Raw genomic sequence first — 9974 nt, 5'->3', positions numbered from 1 at the left:
TAGCCGTGAGATTTACTTATCCCTCAAAAGTCAAAATCTATCACCTAAGTGAGTATGCCTCTCTGTTATTGTGAAGAATTTTAGGTATTGTCCAAATTAATTTGGAACACCTTTCTAAACTCTATGATTTCGGTGTTGTAGACTTGTAGTAACATGATGAGAACCGTTCACTCTTTAAATCACCAAAAATCATGTGTAAATGTTCACTAAAACACATATGATATCATATAGTCATCCAACTAATGTTGTAGATTGCTTTGCAACAGCTATCATTCTTTTGATGAACTATCCATTTGTACAACTAGGATGACTATAATGATTAAGTGATTTTCAATTTTGATTAATTTTAACAGGTACGATCTTTAAAAGACTATTTCCAAAATGCTTATACGAGCACTTCCACAGTTCCTGGAGTAGTCCAAAGTCCAGAAAAATTATAAATAAAGAACACATGGAACTTTTTGATAATACCATTCTTCTATACAAAATCTATAATCATACAGCTTCCACAAAACCTATGCTACTGCTCCAATTTGCACTAAAGGAAGAGAAACTAGCTATATATCAAAGTTATGAATATTGTCATACTGCTGCTAACAATGACTAAAACCCAACCTCTACTTTTCCTGCATCCGTTGTCAGGCTGAGAGGTTCTGAAAAATGTCAAAATTTGAAATGAAACTAGCTGGAGGATCGCGAAGCACAAAAAGAAAAGACTAACTGCTAAAATAGCAAGCTCTTTGCTTTCAAGACTGGCTTGATCATTTACAACCTTTTCAAAATCTAATCTGCAGAAACACAAATTTGATATAGTCGGTCAAAATATGAAGCAACAACTGTTGTGAAGAAATATACTGAAAAGTTGAGACATATTTCTAACCTCAACAAGTTATTTTCCCTGACCAATGCATTCAATTGAGACGAGACAGCAGCTTTCCATAGTTCAAGGTCACTCATTTGTTTTTCCTGAAGAATTTGAAGGATGATAAGCAACCAAGCATCATATGACCAAAGCTTCAGTTCCCAAAAAGTATTGTATCAATTGTATGTAATAAAGGAAAGAAAAATGAAGTACCATAGTTTCCTTCCATTGCATGAGATCTTTAATCTCCATTTTGCTTTGCTCCAACAGCAATGATATTCTTAATATCTCTTTACCAAGCTCTGGCAAAACATCGCCTTGTCTTCGGTTCAATTCTTTGATAAACTCCTCCAGCACGGACAAGTTCAGCTCAAGTGACCGCACCTTCTGCATCAAAATCTTCAGAACAGAATCACCAGGAATTCTTCCATTTGGCTGCTGCCTAACTGTCATAACCGGATCAGGAATCTTGTTAGTAGTTACTGAATTCTTGGAAGCATCTGAATTGGCTCGTTGCGCTTCTTCAGTGTTTTGTATCCCTACAGCTGCACCAATCCCATTTTGACTATCGCTGCTTGTTTTCCGGTCAGTTGGACCAACCTCTTCCTTTGTAGAAGATATTACAGTTGCATTAGGCTCTGGCAACTTGTTGGTTGCAGATTCTGCAGACTCCACAATGAGATCTTCAAGCATTCTTTCGATTGCATTAATACCATACACCTCTAGAACACTAAGTGTGCAGTAAAACTCTGCTCCATAGTGGCTTAGTAAATCCAACTTTAGGTATCTCACCCATTTGGGTTCAGGAAGCTTAAAGGTTTGAGCATGCTTACTATTAGCAGCAACAAAGCTACCCAGCGGTGACCATGCTTCTGTTGGATAGCTTAAACTGCCAGACAATTTAAATTCCTTGAAATTAGAAGAGTAGTGCTCAAAATTTGCAATTTTGACAGCATCTACCAGAGTCTCCTCTGCGAGCTCAATTATAACAAACTTTCCCTCTACGGAACAAGGGTTTCTGAGGTATTTATCGTGATCCTTGCCTAATATGTTACTTGCTCCTTTTGCTTCCTTGTTGTGAGACACCACCTTTGCCCCCTTGGATTCCGAGGCATAGTTGTACTCCGTTCCATCAGGTTCGAGCCCATGGGTAATGTTAACAAGCTGACTAGGCATTACACGGTCTTTCTCTTGCTTTGTTATGTTTCGAAATTCATCAAGATTGAGATAGGTAGAGTGAGAAGTTCTATTCACACATTGTCCTGGACAGTTTCTGTTATGCTCTTCTTGTTCTTGGTTGAGTTCACAGACCAAACTGCTATAACCCAAAACTCTCCAAACTATCTTCTCTAATCCATTTGTCTCCGGCAGTGAGTACTTCGAAACTGGCAAGTTGTGACCAACAGCAGTACCATTACAACTTTCAGACGAATTATAATCTAAAAGCATCCCATTTGTCTTATTTTCGCCTCCATTTGCCACAAATGAATATGCATGCTCACCATGCTTACCCTTGTAAACACCAGGACAATGTGTAGTTCTGTTACTCGGACCTGAAATATTCCCTGAAAGAGGATCTAGTTAATTCAATTCTTCCCGAATAAATAGACCAGGGTAAAAGCTGGAATGCCATTTAATAGCTTATCCCCCAAAATCACCAATCCAAAAAACTAAATGGTGATTCCTATAAGAATTGTCACTCATCCCAGCTACAATATAAGATTTGGTAAAATCATCATCATTTCTCCGAATGAAGGCACCAGAAGAGATTTTTCACAACCGGATACCAGTAAAGGAAGCCATCAAATGAACTATAGCATAAGAGTTGCATACCAGAAAACCAAGAGACCAGATATATAAAAGAAGAAAAATAAGAAAATCTACATGAGATTGTAAACCCCATATAATCTCTAGAGATCATTCTCACTGAATAAAGAAAAAAGCATTCAAAACCAAACTGTGAATTGGAACACTTAATTTCACCTATCTAGTAGTGTCCAGAACAATGTCAGCCATCTACTGAGCTAATTACAGCCATGTGACATAGGCATGTTATTATAATACCATTTTCTAAAGCCATTGATTTGCAACATTGCAAGATTAAAGGCTTCAGCTTTCTCTAACGATTTGATGCAAAACTTCTATATGGGTTTGCTAGGAAACTCAAAACTGCAAATTGGGTATTTAAAAACTAGAATCTAGAGAGTGAAAAAAAGAGCCAAAACCCAGTAAGTGAATGAAGAAAGTACCTCCATTGCCATGGCCAAGACCAAGCTTAGAGTAGAACAAGACAACAAGACACCAGAGAGAGAAGATCAAAGACAGAGAGAGCTCATAGAAGCTCTTCCCTTTATTGTTGTTGTAGTGGTTGCTGCTCTTGTTGTTTTTGTCTCCTTTGTCCTTGGTGTCAGAGTTGTCGTTGCTTTGGATTTTGATATGTAAGGAACCGTGGCGAGGCTTCTTCATCTCTCTCTCATGTTCTGAACAGCCAAACGAGAGAATGAGAATGAGAATGAGAATGAGGAATAGGGGCTTTCTTTTCCTTAGGAATTGGATCCCCCCAAAAAAGTCGTGTCTGATTTTTGTGGCTAGAACACTCCTAGTGTTGCGGAAACTGCTTTCTCCCGTTTAAGGCCGCATGAAAAATAGAATCAAGTTTAATTTTAGGTCTCAATCTTTTTTTTTTTTTTACTAAGGTTTCAAAGTTTTATGATCCAACGGCCACTGCAACAGTTTGTGTGGTTTGGATGAGCCACCTGCCCCAATTAATAAGGAAAATTGTAAATGTGAGACTAATCTCATTACTTTGTTGGTCAACAAAATTTTTCAACAAGTACATTTATACTATTATAGCCTTGTAGCTTATGGGGGTGCACCAAAAATTACAGGATGTGAATCTCATTCATTGTGTTCCAAGGGAAATGGAGCCTCGTGGATTGTTTATAAGGTTTCGCCTTTTTGGCGGGTTGGAAGGGCAAACCGTAACTCACGTTTCTCTTCCTGTTTCATGAAGTCCAGGCTACCAGGATTTTCTTCCTCTAATAAAAGTTTCACGGGTGTTTGGGGAGGATACTTGTTCAGTATAAAATCAATTTCTTCACCGCTGATTTCCTTGTGTTCGAGAAGAACCTGAAATGAAAGTCAGTAAAGCCTGTTAATACCGGTGCTTCAGTGACAACCGACCAAGTGTTCAAAAATATCAGAAATGCAGCTGGAAAGTTTGCATGCTTACTTTCACGGTTTTAAGCAAGGCTGCATGATGCCGCTTTAGCAAAGAAAGCGTTTTTTCATACATGCTCTCTACCAGCTCTTCAGTCCTTTGTGCAACCTGATCATCTAAATTGAAGTTCACTGGTGGTTCAATCAGGCCATAGTCATCGTACAATGATCCCTCAAAGTCCAGACGAGGGCCGACAAACTTGGGTTTCTTCCTCCAAGGGGGTGGCTCTCCATGTATGACCATTGGATTCTCCAAATTCCAACTAAAGGAGACAATTAGACCATTACAACATCACCGAAGCAAAAAGCTAAAGAAAAAAATGTACGTGGACAAGGGACTAACACAGTTAAGATTTTACGAGCAAGCCAAGATGCATCAGCAAGGTAGTCAACTGATGCCCTTGATGTGTCCCGTCCATATATGACCTCTTCAGCAGCCCTCCCTCCAAGTAAAACCTGCATAAAATAAAATTTAAAATAACATATTCAAAACAAAGAAAGGATGCAGTATAAAGAGATTAAAAGATACAAAATTAGCTAACCTGAAGGCGATGCAACAATTGTGGCCGACGCTCAAACATGTATGCTTCATCATCAAGACGATCAAATACAACTTGCGACAGTGTCTGGACAAATTACTTGACAAATTTAGACCATAAGTGGAGCAGATATACCAGTCAAATACTTCTATCAACATTATATCAAAGAAGCCACTACATACAACTAATATCAAAGTAAATCTAAAAAGACAACTTGCATGTTTGAAGCAATTTTAATTTGTCGTGTTTGAAATCATAAAGTGTTCCCCAATATGCCAATGCGCATCAACACAGCAACAAATCAACAATGAACCACATAACAATGGCTATTCCATCAGAAAGTGGTGAAACAAAGTAACAAAAACTTGGAAATCAGTCTCTAAACAAAAAGAAGAAGATGAAGAAGCAGAAAGAGCACCTGGCCACGAGGAATGATTGAAATGCGATCACAGGACTCAACTTCTGCATTCTCATATTGCCTAAGCAGGTGAGAAGTCAATGCAACTCCAACTTCAGTAGTAGCTCGACGGCATTGTCCCTGATGACCCAAATCGATTCCAACCCGTTTCGGTCCTACTGTAAGTCTATCAACTGCATCATCCAAGTCTGACCGATAAATTGAATCATGCCCCTTCCTTACTGCAACAAGTGCAGCCTCTTGGACCAGCTGTGCCAACTTTGCCCCCGTCCATCCTGATAAATAGCGAATTGGATTCAGGCATTCAAATAGCAAAGTCTACGGAACCCCAAAGATGGATGCATACCAGGTAAGTTCAATGCATAGCTGGACAAATCAACAGATTCTGACATTTTAACTTTGCTTGCATGGATTTTTAAAATCTCCAATCTTCCCTTTGGACCAGGAGGACGAATCTTTATCTGTAGAGTAGAACCAAAGAACAATGAGTTGCTAGATTTCATTCAACAGTTCTGACAAATATAAGAGCAGGGCATGCCAATTCTGACATGCTTTACAATCTACTCACTAGTTCATTACAAGTCAGTCGACTCTCCATTATAGATATGTAAGAAAAAGAATTAAATTATATTAACAGTGGCCCAGGTTGAGTTTTAATAGTTACTACTAAGAAAGAGAAACAAACCTTGCGATCAAAACGACCTGGACGTAGAAGTGCAGGGTCTAGCAAATCCCGGCGATTTGTAGCAGCTAAGAAGATAACACCTTTACCAGTATCAAACCCATCAAGTTCTATTAAGAGCTGGTTTAGTGTAGTTTCCCTCTCTTGAGTGGCTGCATTATACAGTTGGTCGCCGGATTCTTTGAAAATCCCTTGACGCCTGAGATACAGCGAAAAATACATATCATTACGTTTACAGGCATCCAGATTAAAGTTATGTTTCTCATAAAGCGAAATATGCACACCTGGTAGCCAATGCATCAATTTCATCAATGAAAATAACTGATGGTTTGTTCACCTGCACCAAGGACAATAACAACCGCAGCGAGGAAAATATACCATTAAAGTTTAAACAATGTTCATGATAAAGGAGCATGACTCGTTTCTCAGTAACACATTAAGATAATAGGGGGTAAGCCTGTGTGGTTAACCCCATAGTGTCCCCACAAATCAGTTGCCACATTAAAGTTACACTAAAGGAATGCAATCACAATTAACAGTATTCAACTACAAATGGGAAGTAAGATCACCTTGGCTCTTTTGAATAGATCTCTAATACGAGCAGACCCAACACCAACTAAAACTTCAACAAACTCAGATCCTGCCATTTGGTAAAATGGAACACCAGCCTCCCCGGCTATGGCTTTAGCAACCAAGGTCTGAAAACAGGATAGAAAACTGAATAATTACTACAGTGTAATATTACACACATTAAACATATGGGCAGATACCACACCTTGCCACATCCAGGTGGGCCCTCTAAAAGAACTCCATGAGGAGGCTTTATTCCCATTTTATCAAACAGTTCTGGGTTCTTCAAGTACTTCACCAACTACACAGCAGAATATCATATATATTAACAAGTTTTCATTTTGCATCATGGGTTTATAGCTACTAACTTAAGACTGAGGACAAATGGCAATGTACAAGCAATTCATTCTCAAAGATTAGTGATTAAGAATACCTCCTGGAGTTCCTCTACTGCTTCATCAATCCCTGCCACATCACCAAACTTGACTCCAGTTGATCCCTACAACATATCAATATAATATACAATTATAAGAACCTTGTGATGAACTTCTACAAAATAAGAAAGTTGCACAAATCAGTAGCTATTAGAAACTAACATCAACACGAGCTTCTGCTTTAGACCGTGAAAAATCAATCCCTTGCCACAGATCCTACAAAATTAAGTGCTCTTAGTCATCAAATGCACTGCATAAAATAAGGCAAGGGATTAATGCAGATGAAACAAGGCAAGAAATTGCAGAGATAATGCAGCATTACCCACTTCCTGAAGTTCTTAGGTCTTCTTGAGAGTGTGAAACGGACAAGAAGGACCATAGTCAAAAGGACAATTGTAATTGGCTTTAACATCTCAAGGCTGGCAGAGACACCACCAAAAGTGTAAAAATCATATAATTTAGAGAAAATTCCTCCATCACTGAAAAAATCAACCATATTTTCCCATACTCTCTCCAAAATACCAAAGACGAGACCAAGAAAAAGCCTGATAAACGGCTTGACTATAGGCCACACAACATATACAGTTGACACAAACACGAAACTGGTAACAGCAAATACTGCAGACGCCAGGAATCCTCCAACAACAACTGCAGCAGCAACCATTAAGGCTGTTACCACTCCAAGCTCTACCATCATTCTGCTCGATATGGAAGACGCCACCGGATGAGGGTACTGTGGTAAGCTTCCAACGGAAGACTGCAGCAGCAGAATCAAACCATAAGGAAAGCTTAGCAATTTATATGAATGAAAAGAAAGCAGATTTGTTCGACTCTTTAAATCATTCATATGGTTCCAAGTCTATGCCATCAGTACATTGTGTTCTATAATACAAACCTCAAGTCCGGAACATATACAAGAATAGATATGGTCCCACAAATTGAAGTCTAAGGAAACAGAAATTCTAGAACCAGATGATTCGAATTCACAATTCAGCCTAAACAATTGGAAATTCAATGCAGCCATGATCACCATTCCGAGCACTAATACCAGAACCTTTAACTGAAACGGGACTACATATGAGACACTATAATTGCACACCACGAAAATAATTAACTAAGCTCAGAAGAGTTCAAAGAGTTGATCACCGTGGTATGTCTTTCTATCACATATCTTGGACCCGTATACTCCTCCAAAAGAGCCAGAGCTTCACCCTCATCCAGCCTCATTGCCCTAAAATATTATAAACCATATCACTAAACAACCACAAAAACGCATTACTCTTCAAGTAACAAAATGATCAGTCAACTATACCATTTGGTTCTATGCAAGCTCTTCTCTCCTGGGATCTCCTTCAAATCAACAATGAAATCCCTGGACCCATAAGAAGCACCCTTAACTTCCTTAGAAGTCAACAAGTCAACCTTATCATTCTTCATAGCTTTCTGAAAATCCTCAAAGCTCATCTTGGGCAATGCCTCCAAACTCTTCTCAAATTCATCTTCCTCCGGCAACTCCGTTCCGAAAATTTGCTCAGGCACATAGAGCTTCCCCTTGTACTCCCTCAAAATATCATTCAAAAACACAGCCTCCTCATTCTTCTTCACTCCACTACCACTTTGAGCCTCACCGCTCTGTCTCTTCAGCTCTGCCTTATTGAAATTCAACCTCTTTGCCAAGAGTTCAGCAAAACCCACATTGGATTTCTTGCTCAAACTCTCTTTTTCCTTCAAAGTATAAAACTTTTCACCAATCAAGTACCTGGGTTCAATCTGGCTTGGGTTCTCCTTCAAGACCCTGGTCACAAAATCATCGTCAGGGGCTTTGCTAGCGTCACCGGACAGTGAGCAGAGGACGGTGAGTGACCGGCGAGGGAAAGCTGGCTGCTTTTGAATTCTTGTTATCAAATTGAGGTGCTTTGAGTGAGCTAGAGATTTGAAGTGGCTGTGGGGTTTGGGAATGTAAAGCCTGGGTGAGTTTAGAATGTCAATGGATGCCATTGCTGGGAAGATAGAGAAAACATGAGCAATTGGGGTGTGGTTTAGATGGAAATGTGGGAATTTGTGCTCATGTTTTGTTAGGGTTTAATCACATTCAAGGGTTTATGATGAGACTTATCGCTCCTGCATTTGTGTTGTGGGAATTTGAGCTGAAACTTGAAAGTTTGCGACTTTGAGAGCTCCAGTTGTGTTTCAGTGTTATCCGAAGCGGGTTTGGTTTATCACTATAAGGGCACGTTTACTTATTTGGAAGGAAAGAGAATGATTACGGGGTAAAAACATTCCTGCGTTTACTAACACATAAAGGAATCGGAATGATTCCGGGTAAAAGAAATCCTGCGTTTACTAACACATGAAGGAATCGGAATGGATGTAGGTCCCACCTCCTTATCAGGAATCGATTCCTGAATATTCAGGAATTCGATTACGAAGGGGGGAGATGGGTTTATGAATCATTCCTCCGGAATCAATACCGATTCCTTTCTTCTCCCATTCCACTTGTCTCCGATTCATGATTATTTTCTATTCAAAGTAAGTAAACGTGCCATAAGGGTCTGACAAATGAACCAGTGTTACAATCTGAATGGAGCCCAAAGGCCCAAAAAGAAGAGAAGGGAGGTAACCTGGTAGGACAATAGTTGTATTTGCCCAGTTTGGCGACGACCTTTCGACGGTAAAATAAGATTTTATTATTGGTGAGATTAAGACCATTTGAATAGAAATGAAGTTTTGCATGGTCTAACACATTGAGAGGTGTCATGAGGGGCACCCGTTGAGTACAGTAGCATGCCACAACATGCTAAACCTTGTTTAAACCATTTATTCTTGAAATAATAAGCTCACCATTAGTAAAGCATGATTTTTAGAACATCTTCTAATTGACGGAACACCAAAACCTCGAAAGATTTTTTTTTTTAAATGAATTTTTAAAAAATCGTAATACAACACTGCATTGTTATTTTTGAGTTCTATAAGTTCCTGACATTCTTATAAATTATTATTTACACAAACATTCAGATTATTACGAACAATCAAAACTAGGGGTCTGAGAGCACGAGCGACAATAGCTGTCTGAGAGCACGAGTTGATATTCCATCCCTGTCCGGCAGCGTGCCCTCTTGTCGTCGTCGGACTGACCTCGTCGGCCCGTGAGGGTCTGGAGTAAGCTGGATCTCTCAATCGACATCCTTGTCTGCATCGGGGGTCTTTGGTGCTAGTGTGCAGATTAGGATAAGGGGAAATCACAGTGGCT

The 9974-nt window shown here is 39.4% G+C and overlaps 2 protein-coding genes across 2 annotated transcripts; both read right to left on the bottom strand.

Moving 5' to 3' along the window:
• Nucleotides 1-432: 432 nt before the first annotated feature.
• LOC133742584 (SUN domain-containing protein 5) lies at nucleotides 433-3490 on the bottom strand. The gene is made up of 4 exons (XM_062170270.1): nucleotides 3112-3490; nucleotides 1076-2427; nucleotides 881-966; nucleotides 433-788 (listed from the first exon to the last, which is right to left on the bottom strand). The coding sequence occupies exons 1-4, from the start codon at nucleotides 3326-3328 to the stop codon at nucleotides 554-556; spliced, it is 1890 nt and encodes a 629-aa protein (XP_062026254.1). The 5' UTR covers nucleotides 3329-3490; the 3' UTR covers nucleotides 433-553.
• A 150-nt stretch (nucleotides 3491-3640) lies between these two features.
• On the bottom strand, nucleotides 3641-8926 carry LOC133742583 (probable inactive ATP-dependent zinc metalloprotease FTSHI 1, chloroplastic). Its single transcript, XM_062170269.1, has 15 exons — nucleotides 8037-8926; nucleotides 7871-7955; nucleotides 7047-7481; nucleotides 6887-6940; nucleotides 6724-6789; nucleotides 6496-6591; nucleotides 6290-6418; nucleotides 6005-6057; nucleotides 5724-5919; nucleotides 5385-5499; nucleotides 5039-5313; nucleotides 4624-4707; nucleotides 4425-4537; nucleotides 4095-4344; nucleotides 3641-3991 (listed from the first exon to the last, which is right to left on the bottom strand). The coding sequence occupies exons 1-15, from the start codon at nucleotides 8720-8722 to the stop codon at nucleotides 3803-3805; spliced, it is 2826 nt and encodes a 941-aa protein (XP_062026253.1). The 5' UTR covers nucleotides 8723-8926; the 3' UTR covers nucleotides 3641-3802.
• Nucleotides 8927-9974: the final 1048 nt, after the last annotated feature.

This window comes from Rosa rugosa, chromosome 4, assembly GCF_958449725.1.
Source record: "Rosa rugosa chromosome 4, drRosRugo1.1, whole genome shotgun sequence".
Taxonomy (NCBI): domain Eukaryota; kingdom Viridiplantae; phylum Streptophyta; class Magnoliopsida; order Rosales; family Rosaceae; genus Rosa; species Rosa rugosa.
The sequence above is the reverse complement of the archived record's forward strand: the minus strand, read 5'-3'. Positions and strand labels throughout refer to the sequence as shown.

What these genes read in the sequence shown, in the direction of transcription:
- LOC133742584 (XM_062170270.1), bottom strand. Translation starts at nt 3,328, where the DNA reads ATGAAGAAGCCTCGCCACGGTTCCTTACATATCAAAATCCAAAGCAAC. An exon ending in TCTTGGCCATGGCAATGGAG is followed by an intron (nt 2,428 to 3,111) that starts GTACTTTCTTCA and finishes ATCCTCTTTCAG; the next exon opens with GGAATATTTCAGGTCCGAGT. An exon ending in AGGGAAAATAACTTGTTGAG is followed by an intron (nt 789 to 880) that starts GTTAGAAATATG and finishes GTGTTTCTGCAG; the next exon opens with ATTAGATTTTGAAAAGGTTG.
- LOC133742583 (XM_062170269.1), bottom strand. Translation starts at nt 8,722, where the DNA reads ATGGCATCCATTGACATTCTAAACTCACCCAGGCTTTACATTCCCAAA. An exon ending in CAGTAGAGGAACTCCAGGAG is followed by an intron (nt 6,592 to 6,723) that starts GTATTCTTAATC and finishes TCTGCTGTGTAG; the next exon opens with TTGGTGAAGTACTTGAAGAA. An exon ending in AATTGTTGCATCGCCTTCAG is followed by an intron (nt 4,538 to 4,623) that starts GTTAGCTAATTT and finishes TATTTTATGCAG; the next exon opens with GTTTTACTTGGAGGGAGGGC.